The sequence below is a fragment of the Liolophura sinensis genome, chromosome 11, assembly GCF_032854445.1.
Source record: "Liolophura sinensis isolate JHLJ2023 chromosome 11, CUHK_Ljap_v2, whole genome shotgun sequence".
Taxonomy (NCBI): Eukaryota; Metazoa; Mollusca; class Polyplacophora; order Chitonida; family Chitonidae; genus Liolophura; species Liolophura sinensis.
The window spans coordinates 28406885-28432671 of NC_088305.1; the positions used below are offsets into that span (position 1 = coordinate 28406885).

Consider the following 25787-nt stretch of genomic DNA (forward strand, 5'->3'; position numbering starts at 1 on the left):
ATAAAGATGGCTGTCTAACCAAGGGCTGATTCCACAAAGCCTCTTCACAATGCTTAGTTTTTGGTAGTGGAAGTTGAAATTTGGAAACATTTGTCTTAGAACAACAATGATGAGGTGGACAAAATTTTAATTACTAAAGCCGAAAAATAAGCTTTAAGATCGCCTTTCAAATTTCTGAATTCAGAAAAGGCTTTGAGGAATAATCTGTTCCAGTGCACTCTGTCTAATATGATACACTGTAATAAGTTCTCACTTACTCTCCATACAAACACATATCTCTGTAGGTACATGCAGAGCTTCCTATGTGTGGTCTACCCTAATTCCTCAACCTTTTCACACATGAAAGAGCAATGGTCTAAAAAGTGGGAATTTATCCACATTTATAAATATTTCTAAAGGTGTATGTACACCTGTGGAACTTCCTATGTATTTTGCAACTAAGAACACATGAAAAAAATTCCATCCAAATATATTAACTTTGGCTAAAAGCTTAAAGAAATTACAGCCAACTTCACATATATACCCTGGTCATGCTAATTTTCCTAATTTTTGGGACACTTGGTCTGCTCTTTTTAGCCGATACACATGTAATTGTAGCAGGAATATTTAGTTCCTTTTTTTTTTAAGCACAGTTCATCTAATCAACAAAATATTCATACATTCACATTTCCAAAAACTGGGAGAGAAATGTAATTCTTTGCTTTCAGGATAATTAATACAGTGTGTGTAGTCCTACACACTAGAAGAATTTATAGGGCATGTTTGAAAGTTTCAGGAATATGACCAAAAGAATATGGAGAGCAAAACCAGAGAAGTGACAACAGTGTGATAGCTGGCAAATGGTCACACATAACTGGTGAAATAGGACCTCTTGTCAATTTACCTCAGTCAGGGTTTTATTTCAGAAACCTTAGTATCATGGCTGGTGCACAGTTAATGGGTAAAAAATAAAAATGCAACGATGTTAACTGCCATCTCCTAGACGTCACTTGTCTAGAATTACTAAAAATGGAGTGTTGTCATCACATTTAATATTTATAATTAGACTCACCACAAGCGGCAATCTCTGACCATGACCTGGCCGGGCTGGAATTCCTCGCCAGACGACGGGTCAGTACACGGGCAGTCAGAGTACTCCACACAACGACCTGTACACAGAAAACATGCGACAAATCACTTCAGTGAGACTGAGGCTGAAGGTTGATCCTCAGTAATGAGCCACCAGCACATTTGTAGCAGGATTCTAGTATTCCACTAGCTCCCCACTAGCACACTTGTAGCAGGCTTTAGTATTTCATTAGTACACTTCCTCTAGCTTGCCTATAACACACTTGTAGCAGACTTTCAGTATTCCACTAGCTTGCCTATAACACACTTGTAGCAGACTTGCAGTATTCCACTAACTTGCCACTAACACACTTGCAGCAGGCTTCTAGTATTTTATTAGCACACTTGTAGCAGGCTTACAGTATTTCACTAGCTCGCCATCAGCACACTTGTAGCAGGCTTTGTGCTGGGTTTTTGGCCAGCACATTGTACAATTCTGGCATGTCTGTGACCAAATTTGGCCTGTCTGTGGCATACTGTCGTGTCTCACACTTGTGGCATGGTTGTAGTTTTCTTTTCCCATTCTCCCAGTCAGTGCAGGAAAATCACATTAAACTAACCAGCTAACCAGAATAATACAGGCTGCTTGTTGTTCTACAAATCAGTGTAGTACAAAAGCATAACAACAGGGGTGTTTAAGCTATTTTATCACTGAAGGTAAAAAAAAAAAGTCCTACTGTACTGACCAATCAAGAACTACTTTCCATTACATTTACTACATGAATAACATGGTTGTCTGAAAAAAAGTTCCTCACAATATTATTTAGAGTAGACAAGCTATGGAGAAAATTGAGATGCTGAACAATTATGTAGTTAAGATGTTCCTGGAGGAGAGAGATGACATGTCTGCCTCCAGAACAAAGCGCAACAGGGAATAACCAAAATTTTAAAAGAAATGCCTGTTCCCCCACATATGGATAGTCGGTACAATTTACCATGTCACACAGACAGCGACAGTTACCATTGAGGAGAGCGGTTCCGTTGGGGCAATGACAACCCTCTACATCTTCTGATGAGCACACTTCTTCAGGGGCAGCCAGGTCTGAGCAGGACTTGGGGCAGGACGATCCGCAGGCCTTGTACACCATACCATTCTCGCACTGCATTGCTGCAAGAACCAGTCACAGGTTTGCCATTTACTAAGGTAATTATTAAGTCTTCTAGTAGTCTGCAAACTGTTTATTCAAGAGTATTATGAAGGTGTTATTCTGTGTTGACTGATTAAATTACACCCTTTGTGAAGCCCTGAAAACTGACCAATCCAGCCAGTGTCGTTTTGTTTCCACAATCAAATAAAAATGTGCATAAATTGCACTGAAAGTTGCTCTTGTATATGCAAAAAGGTTGAGGAATTAGGGTATTTGGAAACATACTGATATGCCACTGCAATTTTGCAACCATCTTTGAAAGCAACAGATAAAAGTGACAGACATGTAATCATTCTTTACCAAACAGAATAGACTAACACCTGAATTTAACATTTCAACCACAGTTTCCTCATTCCTAATAGTCAGTACCACTGACTGTACCACGAGGTAGCTAATTCATCTGTTCATGGATCGTGTGAGAGTGTAACAACTGGCTAAGTGAAACACCACAGAAGTTTTCCCCTCATATAGAAATCAATATCTACTATCATCTTTACAGGCCATTGTGCATTAACACACCAAATTGTTCAAGGAATGTTATATCCACAGTTATCATCAAACTTCTTTTTCATGAGTTTTCCAAAATGTTGACAGTACAAATACCTACTGATACATTTTGCTTGATTCTGATTGATTGATTAGGGACACTTAGAAGCTTTTTGATAAAAATTTTTTTAGAAAAAAAAGCTTTCATTTTCACCAGCCAAACTTCAGGTGAAATACCTAACTATTTCAAAGTTATCAAATATTTCCAATGACACATATGGGAGAGAAATGAAGCATATGCTCACGGCAGTTTCCCATGCTTCTCCAGCGGATGCAGACGCCCTTGTCAGAGCACTCCTTGACGTAGGCTGCAATGGCTGTGCACAGACACTCACAGTCCCCACCCCGGTTACAGGCGCACGAGTCCCACACGCAGTTCCTCTCATAATCATCCACATTCACCTGTCACAGAACAATCACAATCCAGTTGAATACTCATACATTTAGCTACAATATATGTTTGCCGTGAATATTTTCATGTAGTTGACTAGTCACAATGGAAGACTTGAGGACGAGCTGCGTAAAGTGGTCCAAACTTGCAGTGCTTGTGTACTACATGCATGTAGGTGTTTTATGAGCAGACACATGCTGATAATTGTGATGTACATTGTAATAAAGGTAACAACAAAAGAGTTCAAAGCTTTGTTCAAGCTCTGCTTTGTTACAGGTGGGTTGAAGTTTCCTCACTCTGAAAAGCAGCACCTGTCTTTTTTTTTTTTTTTTTTGGAATTTTGACAGTTCAACCTGTTCCAATAATGCAAAGCAAATGATGATATGAAGTACATATTTTCCCAAAAATATGAATTAACCAAAAAGAATATAAATGATTACCGTATTCGATGACGCTTTTAATAAAGAACTTTTCAAATGTATCACACCTGTCAAGTTAATGAAACCAGGGTAAAACCCTTGAGGCCACACCGATCAGGGGCTCACTGGACAATGACAACACTTGGTCTAACTGAGGACCCAGATTCATCATCATGAACACACGAATACAGACCTATAATGGTCATGGAACAGAATTGTTGTCATCAAAAACTGCTGAAAACTACATATACTAACTGACCTCCATGCGTAAAATGATTAGTTTTGGCCATTTTGGTTAAAGGTTAGATACAAGTACTTTGAAAATCCTGACTTCCTTTGAAATCAGCTAAAAATTCTCATCCGTGAGAGAAACCACAAATCAACAAATGCCTCATCCACCAGAAGGGTACATAACTACAACAACATGCACACAATCACTGGGTGTACCATCAGTCACTGGGTGTACCATCAGTCACTGGGTCTATCATCAGTCACTGGGTCTATCATCAGTCAGCAAATCTAATCCCACATCAAGATCATAATGCTTCCATAACAGGATAGGACAACGCGTATATTTCACCACACCTCCTTTATATAATGCAATGAGCTAAACAGAGAAAAATAATGAGAAACTGTTTAATAGCACTTACCACAGAATGACACGAAGCGAAAGCCTCAGTCCTCAGAATAGCGCAGGCATGCTGGGACCACTGTTCTCTATCGGGATTAAGTTCGCAAGGGTCACTCGGCTCTTCTGTGTTTGGACAGGATTCACGGACACGCCACGAGTTGGCAAAGGGGAGAGCACTGCTCTCAACCTGGCCGTTACGAGTACGGAAGTCGTTGTTAGCATTCTGGTCGAAGTCTCCACACAGGCCGCACACCTTGGACATGTATTTGGGCTGCAGTTTGACGTACACCCTCATGCCCTTGTCCCATTGGATAGTGATACCTACGAGAAATACATGAGTGCATTTACACCTGCTTCATTCACATACAGTATTACACGCGTGCCTTTTTTCTCAACCTTTTCAAATAAAGAAATGAACACTGGTGCAGTTCTTCAAATACAAAATGGAAAGCCAGAATACAAGAAAACTAAGCATCATTTGTAAACTGTAAAGCAATGAGACTGATGTTTAACAAGCTTCTACCATGTCTGCTTTAGTGGTTGAGACGAACTCCTATGTGAAGCGATTCTGAAAATGTAGCAGTAACAGCGTGAAGTTGGGATCATAACATTATCTGACCAGCCATTACTGAGCTGCATTTGAAAAGAAAATACTTTACCATATCTTGTTTCCACAAAGAGGAAAAGCCCCGCCTCCTTGATGCGGTACCTCGCCCTTGGTGTGTTCGGTAGTGCCAGCGGGTTCTTGGTGACGACTGGCTCTGATCCACGCACAAGATGAATCACCGTGTCGTGGATTGTGAACTTGACAGATTTGGTGCAGGAATTCCGCATCTTCTCCACATGGCACATTCTCCACAGTCACTCTGAATGTCCCTTTGCCACGGTTACAGAAATCCTCGACGAGAACGTAGCTGCATGCACCCATAAACTCGTACATGTTTCCGTCAAAGGTCTCGTAATGGGGATCACCAAATGCCTGGCAAGTTGCTGTGCAACAGATGTCATTGTACATGAAGAATTACTAAACTGGGGCATACTATTATGCTAATGACAATAATTTGAAGAATCAATTTGACAAATCAACCAGCCAAAGTATAATGATCTTAACTACCAAAGGTTATATCATATTAAACAAATAAACTACACTTTTATCTAAATCTTGTAAAAGTAACAAAAAGCAGACTGGTTATGAAGTCTTGTCCAATTTAGAAATGTGAAACATTAAGTTATAACTCCTGTAACATTTGTCAAAATTTAGTTGAAGAAAGAAGTAAAGTACAACTGTAGTTGAAATTATGGCCTTGACAAAATTATTTATTTATTTGATTGGTGTTTTACGCCGTACTCAAGAATATTTCACTTATACGACGGCGGCCAGCATTATGGTGGGAGGAAACTGGGTTGAGCCCGGGGGGAAACCCACGACCATCCGCAGGTTGCTGGAAGACCTTCCCATTATAATTTATGATTTATGATTATCATTTAGCTTATGGTGTGAATCATTAAGAACAAAATATAATGACAATATTAAACCCACCTGCACATTTTCTGGTTGTACAGGTCCACTGTCCATTTTGGCACTGGCTGTATACAACAGATGAGAAGGAAGGGATTTTACATGTACACTCATACCAGACATGTCACAGTTTCAGTAATGTTACAGACCATTTTAGAAGCACTAGAAGGCGGGTTAAGTTACCGGTACCACTTCTTATAGGGAACAGTGCAATTAATGTCTCTTCATCATTCAAATATCTCGGCGTTGTATTTGACAAGAGACTTATATGGTAAAAACGTATTGAAATGATTGTTACAAAATGTGAGAAGGTCCTTAACCATATAAGGCTATATCTGGGAAATCCGTGGGGAGGGCGGGGGGGGGGGGGGGATGGCGGATAAATTCCTGCCTTCTAATCTTGTATAGAGCGCTTGGATGCTGTTCAATGTGCGGCTCTCAGGATTTGTACAGGGACGCTTAAGACCACCCCTCTTAATGTTTTACAAGTTATATGTAATGAGTGGCCATTGGACCTTTGGAGATACATGCGCACTTTCAAATATTCTCTTGTGTTGAAGGCAGCTCTTAATAACTCAGCATCATCTGTTTTTAACACTTGTGAATATGATAGCACTCTAAATGTTCATAAGAAGTACTGGACATAATTGAACGTTCGGGCTGTAACACAAGTTGCCTTCAAAAAATCTCTGTCCCTAACTTCCCAGCTTCCTAACTTCCCCCCCCACCAACATTTCATTGGATCTTCAAAGTGTAATTAAGAGATCTGATCCTGTAAATGTCATCAAAGCTTTTGCAATGAGTTACGTCTGAAAAATTTCAGACACTGTCTGAATATTTACATGGATGCATCCAAATGTCCAGAAAGTGGCAAAATGGGGACTGCAATTTAAACACAGGAAGGATGTACATCAAAAAGTGTGACGTCGTACAGGAATGAATGAAAGAGTACAACACTTTGGAACCCTTTGTTAACTGTAGGAAGGAGCTCTACAAATTCGCTTACACGTATGGCAAAAAGCATAAATGTAGTAGAGGACAGAATAAGAGAGTACGCTTTTGATCCCATCCTTAAATGCATAGAGGAGTTTTGTATAAAATGTCCCCGTTATCTGCCAAGTGTGAGACTATTTGACATGAACTGACCAATAGTTGCATCCATTCTTGACGACACTGTTGTCCTTGTAGCTCTGACCCTGGAAGTGGCAGGGGCACTCCTGAGGACTGATACAGGCGCCGTTGCTGAGGACTTTGTCGGATGGACAGATACAGCCCTCTTTACGGCAGCTGGACGTAGGACAGGTAATGTGCATGTTGTCACAGGTGGGCTCGCAGTCAGAACAGTTACTCCACACTTTGCCGTTATTGCACAAAGATGCCACTGTGATGTTGGTAGACAAGTCGAAGACACATTAAGGGAGGAACAGTTACTATTCTAGATGATCTAGAGCTTTGTCCATGACACGTTTACCTATTTTGTCAAAATCTGACAGTTCTGTTGATCGTGGAAAGGTGATTGTTGGAGATTTGTTGGGATTGAGTGATGGACTGAGTGATGGATTGGTGCTTAATGCCTTACTAAGGAATGCTTCACTTATATGACAGCGTGGTCAGGTTTGGGGGTGGAGGGAACCAGAGTACCCAGTATAAATCACCAGCCTTTGCAGGGTACGTTCCTGACACACACCCTTGTCCTAGAACTAAACCTAAAACAGTCAGAGCTGGATTTGAACATGCAGTGGTTTGTTTGGAAGTCATAATCATATCTTTTCGAATAAGAGTATGTTTGAGCACTGGGGGGTAACAATTTATGACCTTCATATTGCAAAAATACCAACAAGCTGCTTTTACTGGCTTCACAGAGAGAGACAAAGGATTCGAGAATTCAACATGGTCATGACGTATATGAGAAAGTAAAGTATGAGATTTTTCTACACAGTTATTTAAATTCCCATCCTGGCATATGACCAAACAGATAACTGAATCAGAATAAAGCTCTTTGTCCATGTTTGTAGTTTACTCTGGATGTGATATGAAACAGTGTGACAGTTCTATAGTACTGACTGAATGACTGACAGATGTAAAACTGTACAGTGCCATATAATTAGATCTCCAGTAATTTTCAACCATAATAGTACGTACCATCACAAACACTGTCAGTGCATTTCCATTCACCGTTTTCACATGTGCTGAAGAGAAGAAATTATTGGTTAAAGTGATTAACAAATTCAAAGAAATCTGGTCCTTTATTCTCCTACAATATACATTGTCCAATGTACCCATTGTATTCTGTGACTAACAAACAATTTTTCCACACAGTCGATTTAACAAAATTACCGTACCTGTTTAATTACACAATTAAAACATACTGACTATCTTCTCATAGAAGTAAACTAGAAACTTAAGCAATTAAGTCAAGGATGAAGGAATTACAGTTTACATATAATCTGACCAAATTATTCAGGGATTTTCACAAGGTCATTTGAGGAAAGCGTGACCCTGGTAAAGCTGTACGTTCTCTTTAAGTGTTACATCACTAGAAAAATACTGTTTTATAATTCAAATCTGCTACATGTACATGCATGCATTTAAGTCAGCACTTACAATATAAGTTAGCTTTGTTTCTTGTTACAAAGACTCTGGTATCATGATTTATGTGTATCTAGACTTCTAAAACCGTTCACATAAAAAAAGGTATCAAGCCAAAAATTTTTCTGTCATCATTCTAATTTGAACTTTCTGACATGCCAGGTTTAGGCTCACCATGTGTTACACTCGCTTCGTCTTTCCTGGCCGGCATCGTACGGCTCTCCCCTGAAGTAACACTTACAGTCCCGGATATCCACACATCTCTCTATCTCCTCATCATACCTTTGACCCTGAAAATAAAATCGCACCAAAAACTAACATCTACTTCTTATAACTACACTACACTTCTTTTTTAGCTGTTGGCATCGTTCTATTGTTTGCTCCATTTTGTCCTTTAGTATCAATGCTGTGCTCTTACATGTGTGTTAAAATTCTTAAACTCTTGTTTGTAGGGACAGTCACTCACAATTTCACAAATTTGGAAAACAGCTGTTTGCGAGGTAATAGAAAGCTATGGCCATACATGAATGTGTGTGTGGAACACCATCGGCTTACAAGAATCTGCCTCGCGGAGACTGCCTTATAAGGATTTTTTTTTCATGTCAGTTAAACCAAGGTCACCAAATGTCTTCAAAAACCTCAACTTTACAATCATGATCTAAGTTCAATGATCCAATATGATCCAAAAACAAAATGTGCCTCAAGCAAGAACATGGTGTTTTGGGTTACGATGCACTTGATACCAGTGTGGCGTTACTTACGATTGGACAGTTACATCCCTCCACACATTCCTCTACACAGTTTATGGGCTCCAGTCCGCGGCAGGTCTGTTTACAGTTAGGGCCGCACTCCTGGTATACCATTCCAGTGGAGCCAGTACAGTTGTGAACTGTAACGAGGAATCGTTTGTAGTAACATACAAATGTCATTGTCGGTATAATTATAGACTATACCACCCTGACAACATGACGGCGAAATGAGAGGATTCCAAATTTTAGTGAAACTAATGAAAGTTCATTACTAGAAGTACGCAAACGAGGTAGGACTTAAGTTCACATGCACATGCTTTTGTCAGTAGTCCTGTTATGGTGTTTGAATCCTCAGAGAATAAGGAAACACCAAGCACATCTTTCATTTCCAAAATCTTAAAAAAAGTTTTCTTTAAAAAGTAGCATTTTCTTTAAAGAATACATAAATATGTGTTGCAGAGGAAAGGCACCAGAGAACTGTGTCCAGAAATGTTTCAAATTTTTTTATGTCTTATATTTTTTCCTCACCAAGGAATTCAAATAAGTGATTACCATATTTCACCTAAAGTTTGGTTTGCAAAAATGAACTTTTAGAAGCACTATGTAGCCTTACAATGATACTGTTGACGCCAACACTTACGTTTTTCTGACAAGAAATTCATCAAATTTCATAAGGTAGATGAATCAATCAGAATCAAGCAAAAGGTGGCGCTTGAAAAATACTAAACTTCAGGTGAAATACAGTATTTTCCTTGGTAGATTTTTCAAGCATACTTCCTAATGGTTTATCATATTATACTGAGCAACTGAATTTCATTAAAACTTTTCAGAGATGATCTCACAGAAGACAGTTATTATCAAAATATGCCGTAGATAAATAAGGAAAATTGTTCTGAACATTTTTTTATTATATTTTATTGTACTTTCAAATGCTTTTTGAGACATGTCAAGAAATTCTAAAAAATAAATTAGTGAAAACAAGTTTTGGGTACAGTCTTGCTCTGCGCTTTGGCACTATGACATTTATTAATGTTCATTTTAATAAAAGCTATGAGTACCAAAACTGAATTCATTTCAGTCTTTGTATTCTCACAATGAAGTTGACATGAAGTTTACATGTAAATTAACAAACAAATAAAAGTGACTTACAGCATAAATCAGGTGTTCTCCAGTCCAGGATGCGTCCCTTGAGGGCACAAGCTCTGGCGTACGTCGCGAACGCGGCGCACTCGCATCCCTCCCAGTTGTTCATGTGACAGGTACAAACGTCGTGTTCGCACTGAGAGATGTACGCAGACGGATCAACCAGGTAGTGACATGACTTGAAAGGCCCTGCAACAACAACAGCAGCACATTCATTTAACATACAACAAGTTTCTCAGCCTTTTTTTTCCAGGTGAAAAAACAGTTTTAGATACAAAGCTTCATCAGTGGTGATTGACAGTCAGCTCTGCAGCTTATGAACTACATGTAGGCCAGCCAGGTAGGTTGTGAACACCGTGAATTACTCATTTATTTATTTATTTAATTATTTATTTAATTGTTGCTGAACACCTAACTAAAAGACTTTTTCAAGTATACTATGGTGGTAAGTTTTGCCAGTGTACTGTCTAGCAAATCTGAAGTGCCGCTCTAGCCATCTAATGGAAGGGCGTATGAAAGGGGTGTATACTCACCGTATCTCAGTGTCTTACAGAGTGACTTGGCGTACTCTCTGTAGCCCTCGCTCAGTGCGCATTTGCCCATATAACGTTCAGTGGCCTGACTCACGCAGTCTGCGTTCGTCTTCCACTCCAGGGCAAACTGGGTCGTGTCTTTGATGTTTACCCCGCTGGGGATTAAGGTGTCGTCCGTCAGGTCGCTGTTGAAGTTACCACACATTCCCATCACCTGAGAAAGGTACCATTGGGCAATAGTAGTGAAGTTATTTATTACACAAATTTTTTTTCAGTTTACCAACGGCGGTAACGTTTCAGGGTGGAGGGAATCGGAAAGCCTGGATTAAAAGCTACAGACTTGCATGCAGTATTGGTGAAAGACAAGTAAACAAATATAACACTGCTTCAACATTCCCATAAGTGCCACTAACAGCATGTTGTCATAAGCACCTATGGACAATGAGAGCAGGGAAATCTACAAAGTCTCTACCCAGGGCCGGGATTGAACCTGTTGTAGATGGTTGGAGTCGAGCATTTACCACCAAACCACTGAACATTAACATAAGAGAGATATACAATCTACACTTACCCCCAGTATATACTGGGTTTACTCACCCATTGCTTTCATTGGTGTTCAATGCTATACTTAAAAACTTCCCACACATACTACAGCAATCAGTAAAATGTATGAGTGAGTGAGTGAGTGAGTGAGTGCTTCGGGTTTAATGAGGTTTTTCAGTCATATGACTACGAAGGAATCCTTAGAGTGCATGCAATGTGCCTCCTTGTTGCAGGACGGATTTCCACCGCTCTTTTATCTAGTGTTGCTTCACTGAGACGACTTACCGAAGGCCAGTAAGCCGCCCCGTTCCAGCCATTATACTGATACGGGTCAACCAGTCGTTGCACTATTTCCTTCATGCTGAACGCCAAACGAGGAAGTTACAACTTCCTCTTTTAAGGTCTTAGTTGTGACTCGATCCAGGACCGACCCTGGTTGGCGCGAGTAAACTTTATGGGTGAAGGAGACTGGACAACCACCAAATAAATGCAAGCACACATCAATACTAAGAGAGCACACCTTTACTCTGTACTTAGACTCCAATTTGATGTACTCGTTACTTCTGCCTTTTGACAGCTGGGAATTATGTGGCCTCGACTGTACTTATGTCATAACAAACTCTGCTTTTGCCTCAGCGTTGTTTATTGTATATAAAGCCATCAAAGTAGGTGTACCTTTTCTCTGTATTTGGGGTCGGGTTTGATGCAGAGTTTAGGCTTCTGCTTTTTTAAACAGGTGGAGTTATACAGCCTCAACTTACACACGCCACAGAAAATTAACTTGAACTCTACTTTTATCCTGACACTGTTTATAAACCATCAATTACGATGTACCTTTTCTCTGTATTTAGGGTCGAGTTTGATGCTTTTTTTAACAGGTGGAGTTATACAGCCTCAGCTTCACACACCCCACAACAATTTAACTTGAACTCTACTTTTATCCTGACACTGTTTATAAACCGTTTACCTTTCCTCTGTATTTGGGGTCAAGCTTGATGTAGATTCGTGACTTCTTGTCCCAGATAATGTCAAAGCCATAGTCAGAGGTGAGTCTAGTCAAGATAGAGGAAACCTCTCTGATGGACAGTCCTGGCTTCAGGTAAGGCAGGCCAATCTCGTTATCATTCACCATCACACCTGTTGATCTCAGTCTGGGAATTCAGAAATTTCAGATTAAAATATACGTACATGTGGACTGATTAGGTCCATGAATCATACAGACCGAGGATTTACTGTAATATAGCCATTAAGATGTAATAGTTCTCAGTCGTGAAGTCAGTGCATTTGATATGAAATTATTGATCAGACTGTTCTGGATTGATTGAATGAGTGTTTGAAGTATTTCTCTTTTGGACAGTCAGGTAGTATAGTAGAAGAGAAAAGAAATAATCATTACAAAAATCACACAGTAGAGTAAAAGATAAACAAATCTGTGTTGCTCATGAGCAATTTTATGTTTAAGGAATTTCAACTCATAGGCTTTTGAACAGAATCGTCAAAAAACAAAACAAAGAAATTAAAGTAAATATGCAAATCCTTGAAAAACTGAAGAAAATAAGAAAAAATAATTTCTTATTATTTTTTCAAAATAAAATATTTTTTTAAAATAAGAAGAAATTTAAACGAAATCTACAAAAAATTGGGATGTCTATTAATCTACATATGTCACCTTATAACTACACCGTTCACACCCTCTCCTATCTGGATGGTGATCAGCTTGGTGCAGAGAGAGTCTGCGCTGCGATCACAGTATTTGTTCTCAACCCAGATGCTGAAGGGAGGGTCGAGCTCAGCCCCTGGGCTGGGCATCACCAGTGTGTACTCACACTCCCCCTCGAAGTTAAACTTGCGCCCGTCAAACGTTTGGTAGAAGGGGTCCCCGGACAGGGTACAGAGGCCAGGACAGTCTGGGTCAGTAGTACAGTTCCAGTGGCCACCAGATTGGCATAAGCTAACAGGAAGCACAACAGCTCATTTAATACATGGCATTCTTTATACAAACATAAATCTTCACATTAAATTCATTTTACTATATCTGTAGTATGTTTCCGAGATTAGACAGATTCTTACAGACAAATATCTCACAAGAAATACATATTTATATATAATAGTTTCATCTTTTTAAAAATGTTAATCTTTTTGTATGCTAACTATAAATGATGGCCATTTGTGTTAACTCTGAGTATAAAACAAATCTGAATTAATAAAAAAAAATAATAAAAAATACCATTTATTTTGTCTAAATGATTGCTTTATTTCATGGTTACATTTATTTATATATTTGATAGGGTTTGATGCCATACTCACACCAGTGTTTATGGTGGAAGCAAACCAGTCAGGAACCAGAGAAAATTCACAACTATCCACAGGTTGCTGCCACATATGACCGAACAGTTTCATTTGTGGCTATATGTCCCCCAAAAGTTTATTATGGTTACAGCTAATACACAGCTATTTTTTTTACAATTTAGGAAAGCGTTTCAAGAACCTAGATCCTTATCATTTATCCCTTCTTTCAACATGTAGCAGTTTTAACACTGGAGACGCTCTTTAAAAATCTCACCGCTGAATTTCTGACTTCAGTCTCAGCTTTCGGGATCACACTGGGACTGATTCTACAATTAATTTATTTATCTATTTAAAAGGTTTTACAATTTAGACCTACTCAAGGACAACTGATTCGGAAGCCAGCCCGAGCTAGACCCCAACTCACAGCTATCCCATTTGTGAGGCTCCTGGGTAATTGTACTGCACTACCACACTATTAAAGTACTGGCCCCCAGATTTCACAAATCTACGTTCATCACCATTAATTTTCACATCATGACCATAGCGCTGAATCTGATATCGTGGACTTCTTGCCTTTTTGTCAGGGTGAATTAAAGCTACACTCACCATTTCTCGCACCCATGTATTTCGAGAGCTCCAACAGGATAGGTGCTCTGTTCACTGCTCAGCGTACAGGGGCATTCATCACGGGGGATACAGTGGTACCCATCAAACAATGTTCCTGGAGAGTGGAGGACAAACTAAGGTAAAACATACTGGTGTTTGCAACACATATAACAAATACATTCTAAACCTTTGCACTGAGTATCAACTGATTATTGGAATTTTACTTTATTTGGAACATTTTTAATTGACAAAGTATTCAAGAGTTTGCCCATTATTTTATTTCACATTTTTTGCATGTGTGAAATGAATGTAAGTCTTGGATCAGGATTTTTATGCGATACATTTCAATAACTAAAACAACTACATAAAAACACAAAAGCAGGCTTGGTCATCATTTTCAATTTCAAGATTATTTAATAGATAATAAACTCTACAGAGAAAACCTTTAAAACAAATTCCTATTACACTAATGACTTTATACGTGAATTTAAACACACTCTTTGATCTTATGGTTCCTGCATATACATGTCTGACTGATTGACTGAATCAAAGAATACATGTTGTAGAACACCAGATTGGCTGGGATAAACCACTGGACTCTGACAAACAACTCACAAACCTTTCCATAAGTGTCAAACATATTTTAACACAGACCACAACGAACAGGGGTGTCATATTGGTGGAAGGCAAGTGGTATTTCCCACAAACTTCATGTAAGATGATTTATACAGCTTTACAAGCACTGTTGACTGAATTTATTTATTTATTTGATTGGCGCTTTACGCCATACTCAAGAATATTTCACTAATCAGAAGGCAGCCAGCATTACGGTGTAAGGATATCGAACAGAGACCCGGAGAAACCCCTCATCATCTGCTAGTTGCTGGCAGACCTTCCCACATGCGACCAGAGAGGAAGCCAGCCTGATTGACCAATTTTAAGATATTGCTAATAACAGTGGATGTAAGGGAATATGGAAAATACTGTATTCCACCAAAAGCTTAGCATTATTCAGATGACACATTTTCCTTAATTCTGATTGATTCGTCCCCCTTACAGGTCCACTTACAATTTTTTTGTGAAGTCTGATCAATTTCTAATCAGTAAATCTGTAAGTCGTCATCAAAAGTATCATTTTTAAGGCTTTTATGTGCTTCTGAAAGTGTTTTTATTATCATACTAACACATTAGGTGACATAATGTCCGAGCTTGGGATTGAACCAATGGGGGTGTTTTGAAATCCAACTCTTTTATCGCTAAAGGTAAAAAAAATCCCACTGTGTCATGTGACTTGTCATTAATTAATTCATTAATCACGAGTCTTGCCATGTTCTGGATGCACAAATGACACCTCTTTCCTTTACAAACTTTTCAAGTTCACAAATGCTCAGTTCCTCAATTTTCTTCATCATTCGATTACTCCAAATAAACTTCATCCAAAAGCCTATATTATAGTGTATGTAATTAAAATTAAACGCCTTCACCCTTTCTGACAATTCACATGGTACAGTAAGAGGGGTTTTTTTTACCTTAAAGCATGTTTAGTGATAAAAACGTTTGACCTCGAAACTCCCCTATTGAAAAACTGACAGCTTACTGCGCAGGTACAATGATGTTCTAATCCCACTGACCCCAAGCCCCTCCTATTCCTTCCTCTCCTTGTGTGCCCAGGAGATGGCAATCCTGACCTACCTTCGACACAGAAGCAGCCGTCCACACAGTCATTCTCACACTCGGTCTCGAAACCCTCGCTGCCACAGCTGCGCCCACAGTCACGCCCACACTCCCGGAACGCCATGTTGACCCCACACGATGGGGCAGCTGGTCAAACAGTGAAAGTGAAAGTGACAGTCACACTATGTATCCTTCCGATTTATCAGTAGAGTTTTTGTAGATTATGTGGAAATTTAAAAAAAAAAATACAGGGCAAATCTAGGACAACTTTTAGCTTTTGCAGATTATGTATTTTAAGAAATGTCAGCATGGTTTGGGAATTAAAACTGAAAATGTTAATAACCTCCAATTATTTGTGTTTGATTTTGGATGTTCTCATCATCACTTCGAAAATCAAAATTTAATTGTTCTTACGGCAGGATATGGAGGTTCTCCAGTCTAGCACAACACCCTTGTGTGCGCAGGCACGTGACAGTTGCATGGCGCTCTCACAGCGCCAGTGTTCACAGGTCTCCAGCTGATCTCCTCCATTGTTCACCGCACATTCGCACATGTCTCTCAGACAGGTGTTGACATAGGGCTGAGGGTCGACAGCGAAGGCACACTGGTTGAAGATGAGCTGCTCACTGGAGAAGGCTTGGCACTCAGAACGGATTGTGTCCATCTATCAATACAAGTAAAGATTTCTTTTTTAAATGTTAACACTAAACATTCAGCAGGGTAACATGTTTTCAGCTAGTCAACTAGTTAAAACCATTATGACCAGGTATGTTCTTTTTCAGTTTAGTTTTAATACACATATAACTAAAAGTGCACTTAACTCAGATTTACATCAGATCTCACGTTTTATTATCGTAAACATACCATAGGAAGGATAAAATGAATATAATGTAGAAAGAATTTATTTATTTATCTGATTGGTGTTGTACATCGTACTGAAGAATATTTCACTTATACGACCGCAGCCAACATTATGACGGGAGGAAACAGGATTAGGGCTAAAACCCAAGGCCAACTGCAAGTTGTTGGCATACCTTTTAAGTGCAAGTTGAAATAGCGTGCATACTGTTACTCTCCAGTGATAGATAATCATTTGCCTTCTGTTGATGGATTGATGAATGTCATAAACGTCAAGTGGAAACAGGAGCATTGACAATACCTTTCCAAGATTGGTTTTGAACCTCGACTGCGTGCATCACAGCGACTGTCAAACATCTTTCAACACATTAATCAAGTTGGCCTGCTCCCTTTACCGCCACATTGAACGGTAAAATGTTTTGTCACAAAGAAATCAAACTCACCATAGTGGGGTTGATCCTCGCCAGAGTAGCACAAGGGTGGACCTGGTCGCGGGAAACAGGTGCGATAACTCTTGTGTCCTCAGGATCCATCCAGGCGCTGCCAAACGTGAAAACGTCACTCATCTGAACACCAGCGTACGTCGTCAGGTCGTTGGTGCGGTTTCCATCGTAAAGTCCGCACAACCCACAAAGCTGTTTCTCGGCAGTTTCAGGGGCATACACATACACACTCTTCCTCCCATCAAACTTCATCCTCAGTTCTATAAGATGTAAAATATGTTCGATTTTTAAAAAAAATATGATTTCCTTAAAGAGATTGCTCCACTTCTATCCTGTGAAAAGAATGATATGTATTTCCCGTCCAGATATGATCCATGGGCTGAATCCATCAAGCCAGTTATGACTTTTGCAAAAATTCAGAGAATCATCTGTATGAATGTGAAATTCTGGAGCTACACACAATGCATTATATTAATGTTTTGACTCAAGTCAGAAATGTGAAATTAGACCCATCAGCCATACGTGGTCAGATTTAAAAAACACCATGCTGTCAAAAACCATATGATAATATGAACTAACTGCAATAATTCCAATTCTTCGATATATTCACACAGATTTACTCAGAGCAAAGTTTCTGCTGCTAAAAATTCTAAGATTTCAGGAAAATTGATCCCAAAAAAGGGCCAGCATGCACATGTTAGGAGCAGGGTGCAGTACCTTTTTAAAAATGCATTTGTCCTCCGAAATGTTTCACTTCAATGCCCTTATCAGCTTACCCCCTAATCCGGTGACGGTAATGTAGTCTGCAATGGTTGTGATGATCACAGTGCCTATCTGCTGGGGAGGTTCCACCTGACGGTTGTTGACAAATACCTTACCTCCGGGAAGGATGTCAATTCTGTACCCAGACTTGGTGATCTGAGGATTAAAGTTTAGCTTCAGCTCAGTTGCCCTGGTGAGGTTTATTTGTATACTTATTTATTTATCTGAATTTATTTATTTATTTGTGTTGTACTCAAGAATACTTCACTTATTCCACAGCGGTCAGCATTATTGTGGGAGGGAACCAGGTTTATTTATCTGAAAGAACTGTACTTCACCTAAAGCTTAGCAAATTTTCATGTGACACATTTTGCTTGATTTTGACCGATTCATGCGCTGAAAAGACCTACTGCCACCTAAAGAGTTTTTTTGTGAAATTTGATTCATTTCTTATCTTAAAAACTGAAGTCTTGGCATCAAAAGTATCGCTTTAAGGCCTTTATGTTCTTCTGAATGTTAAGTTTTACATGTCAAATTTTTGGCGAAGTACAGTACTTTTTATTTACAAACGTTTTCGGATTCTCTACCTTGAAGTTCATTGCCACGCGCACTGCTCAGTGGGTACAAAATTTGGGTCTACAAGGAAGATACGCGGGATAACAAAACTGTGCAATGAACGAATAACTGATAACACTTTGATGACCGCCACTTTCCGCCATGTTGAATCTCCGACAAAAGAGATCCAACATGGCCACTAGTGCAAGTCATCTATATCAAAGTGAAGGAATTACTCCTAATGGGTTTATGTCCCACTGGCCACAGTTCTCCCACACAACAGGTTGCCATTTTGCGGTTGGAGGACACCAATTTCATTTTATGTTGTTTTATGGCAGCAGACACTTAAAATAAAACAATGGAACAAGCATAAAACTGAAACCAGGCCTTGAATATTTTAAAATTTTCCTGTTTTTCAATGCTTTCTGATCAAGTAAATATGTTTGTGACAAGAAAATTGCATGTCCAACATAGTTTACACAAGTTGGACGATTTTCAATTTTTTTTTATTTTTATACATTGCTCATTTGAAAAAGAGTTACTCTGCCTATAAAACAACAATTAAAATTGCCGTGGTCTTCTCAGTGTTTACCTTTAAGGCTACATCGCAGTCACCAGGCTCATCCTCACGACAACTAGAGGTAAGGTTGATGTGAACTCTAAAGACGGGGTCAATGGTTTGGCAATCCTCAAACAACGTGTACGTTCCTTTTCCAGGGTAGTTGTACGTGAGGCCATCAAACGTCTGAAAATGCTTCCCTCCATAAACTGTACATCTTGCATGTTCGTCATACGGTATGTCCGTTAGCCCTGAAATACAGAAGTCGAGTTTTGAAAATATTGTAGGACAACTTAAGGGGTTTATTTGTGAAGTTTGATTACATTCTTAATGGAAAGACTTGGGTGTTGGCATCAAAAGTGTCATTATAAGGCCTTCATATGCTTCTGAAAGTGCATTTTTATATACCAAAATTAGGCTGAAATACAGAAACCTTTTTTGAATGAAAAGTTTGTCTCGAATAATCAGTGTTCCTCAAAATTAGAAGAAGATCTGGTCTCCAACTATGATTATTTCATCTACTGGTGACAAACTTGTTGGCCTTTACATTTAGAGAAAAAACACTCACTCGTTTCGTAAATTATTGTTCATATTAAGCTGATTATTACCTAGTCCATATGCACTGCACCATACACATAGGCAGTACTCAGTTACAGCATGGTGATGAAGTGATATCTAAACATAAACTTAAACCTGTTAAAAGTTAAACGTCAAACTAATGGTAGGAAGCACACTTACTTGTCACAAAATCTGAGCTATCAGTGATCAAACCTGTTTATAAGAAGAAAAAAAAACATATTAGTGTTGTTCTAAAGACATGTACATGAGTTTTGAGTTCCAGAAATAACTTGTATCCTCACAGGTCAGAGGCTGCTGGGCTGTAGCAAGAAGAAAATTTTAGAGGAATTCTTAAAGCCCGTGAGATGGTTATTAATTGAACACTTTTGACAACATCATCAAGATTATCATCAAAATTCAAGGCCTGCTATCACACTTCCATGCCTAACGCACTTCTGAGACAAAATCTAGGAGAGTTAGACATACCTGACAAAAGGAAATTCTGGGGAGAATGGATTTACTTATTTATTAAGGGTACTCAAGAGTATTTCACTTATATGACGGCGACCTGCATTATGGTGGGAGGAACCGGGCAGAGCCCGAGGGAAACCCAAAAACATTCACAGGTTGCTGCCACGTACGACCAGAGAGGAAGTGAGCATAAGCTGGAATTGAATTCACAGCGAAGACATTGGTGAGATGCCCTTGTGTCATTGCACTGCGCTAGCACACTAACCACCAGGCCACGGAGGCCCTCTGAGAACGAATATAGGTGCGCCAATCACTCTCCTGGTCAAAAACAAATATACAAATACCTACTGTAAGTTACTTCTTGAGACTTTCCCATATTACTGTAATATAATTAAAGATGTAGTTGTACAGCATAGAGAATGAAACCAGAGCACTGACGACCGTGTTAGCTAGCAAATTGTCCCACGCCCGGTGAAATATGTCCTCTTGTCAATTCACATGTATCTCAGTTACAGTTTCATTATAACTGTTTATGTTTAAATTGCAGCAAATTACCCGCTCCCTAGCACCATGGCTTATCTTACTTACTGAGACTGCAAGTGGCTCCCATATACCCAACAGGACAGCTACATGTGTGGGGGGCCACGCATGATCCTCCATTCTGACACGGACGCTCACAAACAGCTGCAGAATGCAAACATGTGACACATCACAAACATAATCAACCACAACAAATGGTGACAATTTATACTATATGATGGCTTATAGATAAACAGACACGGTAAGTCAAAAAGGTATGACTCTACCCATGCAATAATCTTTTATTTCACCTCAAAAACTTTTTGCCCAGAGTCAAGTTATTCTTTTTAGCCTCAATCTAAGAGTTCTGTTGGCTTTAAGACATCAATGTTTTGCCGTTTTATGAAAGATAGAATGGTATTCTTCCAGAGAAATGCAAATTTCCCAACCTTCATTCTACTCTAGAGGAATTTCGACGTTATATCGTGACCATATCAAAACCAATGGTTCCCTGTGCTAACTTCTAATCCTAATGCTAATGCTAATCCAGATATAGTCTGACAACAAAGTCTTGACACCCTGCTTACTAGATTGTCTACAAACTTCCACAGGTTACCACAGGTACGGTTTGTAATCTGGCCTCAGTGACATGAAACACACTTTACTGTAAGTAAATTCTCCTCGACCATGACGACACATATATTTTAGAGATATAACGTGCACATAGCTATTAAGTAAAGGCAACTTAACTTAATGTCTTATATATTACTTATAAATTTTTGTACAACCAGTTTACATGAAAATAAGGAATTTTTAATAGCATTAAACTAAATTTATCATGCACAGTTCCCAATAATTTGCCCATTTTTTTAGGTTACTTGTATACTGTAATTTGGGGACAATTGTCAAAATGTCCTTATGCTTGGTCCTGTAATGGCAACTACATAATACAAAACAGCCTTCACGAAACCTTTGAAACCAGACTTGGGATTGAATACGTGTCTGTCCAATACACACTGGCAGTAATGTTCTAACAGCTGACTTGTAAGGGATGTTAGGTCAATCACGCTGTAGTATGCAGCTAAACTTACGTATGTCGCAGAATAAGCCTTCGTAGAACTCGGGACAAATACATTTGCCATCCTCTCCACAGGTTCCTGGGTGACAGTCTCCGCCACAGTCGACTAATTAGATCAACGTACAAGACAAACATAAAAATGTAGTTAGTAAAACACTTTACAAATATGTGTGTGTGTGTGTGTGTGTGTGTGTGTGTGTGTGCATGTATGTGTGTTTGGGGATTTGCATCCTACCTTAAATTAACAATTTTCCAGCAATGTCTAAGGCTACACATGTCTAAGCCTTGAAAATACATGAAGTCCAGCTGATATGCTGCAGCTTACCACAACCACCAATAGCTTGTCTTCAGACTTGCTAGGCAATGAATGACACAGACTGTGCACTATTCTCACAGAATTACCCCCCCAAATCAAGATCACCTGTACGGTCATATACTGATAATACAAATACCGTTACCCTAATTCTTCTTTTCAACCACGTCTGCAACAAGTATTTTTGAAACATTATGAGAGAATTATAGGGGGTAGAGAAATAATTTGCACACTTTTATGTAGCTTGCATCTTCAGTGACACACAAACAAATCCCCTTTGAATCCTTGTCATAATTACTGTGTGCTTGTAAATTCCACTGAAAAAAAAGCTTTGGAGGTAGAAAAGGTTGAATTTTTATAGAATGTCTTTGATATTATACTGTTGTTTTTATTGTTTTGATTCATGAAATATTTAGACAATGGCATTTTACCTTGGTCACAATTGGCTCCTGCCCATCCAGTAGTACATGCACATGTGTTAGGCCCTCTACAGACACCGTGGACACAATTCCCGATCTCTTTACACGAAAACTTTTCACATGCGGCACCCTCAAAGCCTGAGGGGCAGCCGCAGACATTCGGGGCAATACACTGTCCTCCATTCAAACAACCAGATGGACACAGAGCTGTAACACGAAACACACAAAACAAATGTATTACCTGTATTTACGTAAAGGGGATACATCAGGATTACTTTGAATGATAAAAGCGATATTTCACATACTTATAGATATCACTTTTCATGCCCGGACATCACTGTCGAATTTTCTAGATACCCACTAAGTATGTCATTTAAATGACATTTTTTGTCCTGTACCAAACAGTATAGGTCACTCACTGTAAATATACTATTTGGAGCAGGTCAGTGTCCTTGTCCTAATGCTTATCTCCAGGCATGCATATATGATTACATTCTGGTATGAATTCAATACATAAGACAAAACTGCAACTCTCCTATATGCTGATAAACGGAGAGCTACAGTGAGATTGCTAATTGTTAAACGTGTTTTAGACAGGGAGCCTTGGTTTTTAACTTTACAAAAGAAATTAAGGGCCTATAATTCAATATAACACCTGTTTTCATCAAAGAAATGCACTGCCTTTCAAGGTATAGTTATCCACCACAGCTTCCATGTACAGCTAATTTTTCTTCTCCACGCATGGTACTCAATTTCATCCCCACACTCCCAGCACCCCCACATCCCCACACACGCCACCCCTCTTCTACTGAGACCTGCTATGTTGTTACATGTCTATGGCCTTGTCTGCTTGTTTAGATTGGGCAGTCTAGAACCGCCCAGTGCAACTTTCTCACTGCCTATCAGCATATAAGGAGAGCATCTGTTCTGCATCTATATTCTACACCCAGCATCCATGACATTTTGTATCATGATGTTAATCTGAAATAAGCCTTACCGTACCTCAGCTATTTTGTTATATTTGTTATTTTAACGATTTCAGTTATATATATTGTACCTGAAATTAGGCCAATAAAATCTCTAATCTCTATTTTTCAAACTCCCATCTCCTTCCCACTTGTGGCAATCTAACTCACCTCCTCTGACCATTTATACGTTAATTTATGGTGGAATCTCTAATAATATCCTCACCTATGAAGCTAATTAACTAAGTGTCCCGCCGGAGTTGTGTTATTGAAATCCTCAAGAAAACTATTGTATATCGACTGCCATCTACAAGAACAACTTCAACCTTCTTAAAATTAAATCTAAAAAGGCATAAAAAGGAACTTGTATTTTTAGAGCAGGTAAGTTTGAGTGCCGCGAACTCGGACCTCACTGAGATGGGCTCCATCGAGCTGGGTTGCGCAAGTATGAGCCGATTTGTTTGAGAGGCGCCAATGGACTCAGTGTTGTTTTAAATAAGTCCAATTTGCATTAAATTTTTAACGCCATACCTGGCCGTAGTACCAGTACATGTAGATCTAGCCCTAGGCACCACCCATAGTTGTTACAGACACAACTCAAATTCTTGAGGCCTGTCTGAACACCCGACTTTTCCAACAATGTCCTGTTTGTGAATCGAAGACATTTGGAAAGAAGGACCCCGCAGCCTCTCAGTGTTCAAAGAGGTGTTCAAGGTAAGCTTATGGAAAATGACAGGGTTGTGATGGTATAGGTAATCACAACCCTACAGAACAAGACAGGGCTGTGATAGTATACGTAATCACAGCCCTACAGAGCTTGGAACAAGACTGGGTTGTGATAGTATACGTAAAAACGGCCCTACAGAACAAGACAGGGCTGTGATAGTACACGTAATCACAGCCCTACAGAGCAAGGAACAAGACAGGGCTGTGATAATATACGTAATCACGGCCCTACAGAGCAAGAAACAAGACAGGGCTGTGATAGTATACGTAATCACATCCCTACAGAACAATACAGGGCTGTGATAGTATACGTAATCACAGGCCTACAGAACAAGACAGGGCTGTGATAGTATACATAATCACAGCCCTACAGAACAAGGAACAAGACAGGGCTGTGATAGTATACGTAATCACAGCCCTACAGAACAAGACAAGGCTGTGATAGTATACATAATCACAGCCCTACAGAGCAAGGAACAAGACAGGGCTGTGATAGTATACGTAATCACAGCCCTACAGAGCAAGGAACAAGACAGGGCTGTGATAGTATACATAATCACGGCCCTACAGAGCAAGGAACAAGACAGGGCTGTGATAGTATACATAATCACGGCCCTACAGAGCAAGGAACAAGACAGGGCTGTGATAGTATACATAATCACAGCCCTACAGAACAATACAGGGCTGTGATAGTATACGTAATCACAGCCCTACAGAGCAAGGAACAAGACAGGGCTGTGATAGTATACGTAATCACGGCCCTACAGAACAAGGAACAAGACAGGGCTGTGATAGTATACATAATCACAGCCCTACAGAGCAAGGAACAAGACAGGGCTGTGATAGTATACGTAATCACGGCCCTACAGAACAAGACAGGGCTGTGATAGTATACGTAATCACAGGCCTACAGAACAAGACAGGGCTGTGATAGTATACGTAATAACAGGCTTACAGAACAAGGAACAAGACAGGACTGTGACAGTATACATAATCACAGCCCTACAGAGCAAGGAACAAGACAGGGCTGTGATAGTATACGTAATCACGGCCCTACAGAACAATACAGGGCTGTGATAGTACACATAATCACAGCCCTACAGAGCAAGGAATAAGACAGGGCTGTGATAGTATACGTAATCACATCCCTACAGAACAATACAGGGCTGTGATAGTATACGTAATCACAGGCCTACAGAACAAGACAGGGCTGTGATAGTATACGTAATCACGGCCCTACAGAACAATACAGGGCTGTGATAGTACACGTAATCACAGCCCTACAGAGCAAGGAACAAGACAGGGCTGTGATAGTATACGTAATCACATCCCTACAGAACAATACAGGGCTGTGATAGTATACGTAATCACGGCCCTACAGAACAAGACAGGGCTGTGATAGTATACGTAATCACGGCCCTACAGAACAAGACAGGGCTGTGATAGTACACGTAATCACAGCCCTACAGAGCAAAGAACAAGACAGGGCTGTGATAATATACGTAATCATAGCCCTACAGAGCAAGAAACAAGACAGGGCTGTGATAGTATACGTAATCACATCCCTACAGAACAAGACAGGGCTGTGATAGTATACGTAATCACAGGCCTACAGAACAAGACAGGGCTGTGATAGTATACATAATCACAGCCCTACAGAGCACGGAACAAGAC

At 39.6% G+C, this 25787-nt stretch overlaps 1 protein-coding gene across 1 annotated transcript in view; it reads right to left on the reverse strand.

Annotated features, from left to right (window-relative positions):
* The window catches only part of LOC135478284 (SCO-spondin-like), a 69614-nt gene that overhangs the window by 38155 nt on the left and 5672 nt on the right, over positions 1-25787 (reverse strand). Inside the window, 25 exon segments of the mRNA XM_064758559.1 lie at positions 1052-1148; positions 2069-2215; positions 3047-3203; positions 4262-4563; positions 4902-5079; positions 5081-5232; positions 5783-5829; positions 6908-7142; positions 7904-7950; positions 8525-8640; positions 9112-9239; positions 10249-10431; positions 10776-10989; positions 12286-12469; positions 12988-13269; positions 14214-14328; positions 15906-16034; positions 16302-16551; positions 17189-17448; positions 17965-18106; positions 19098-19315; positions 19803-19835; positions 20682-20777; positions 21704-21796; positions 22435-22629. Coding sequence (XP_064614629.1) covers positions 1052-1148; positions 2069-2215; positions 3047-3203; positions 4262-4563; positions 4902-5079; positions 5081-5232; positions 5783-5829; positions 6908-7142; positions 7904-7950; positions 8525-8640; positions 9112-9239; positions 10249-10431; positions 10776-10989; positions 12286-12469; positions 12988-13269; positions 14214-14328; positions 15906-16034; positions 16302-16551; positions 17189-17448; positions 17965-18106; positions 19098-19315; positions 19803-19835; positions 20682-20777; positions 21704-21796; positions 22435-22629 — 4000 coding nt within the window.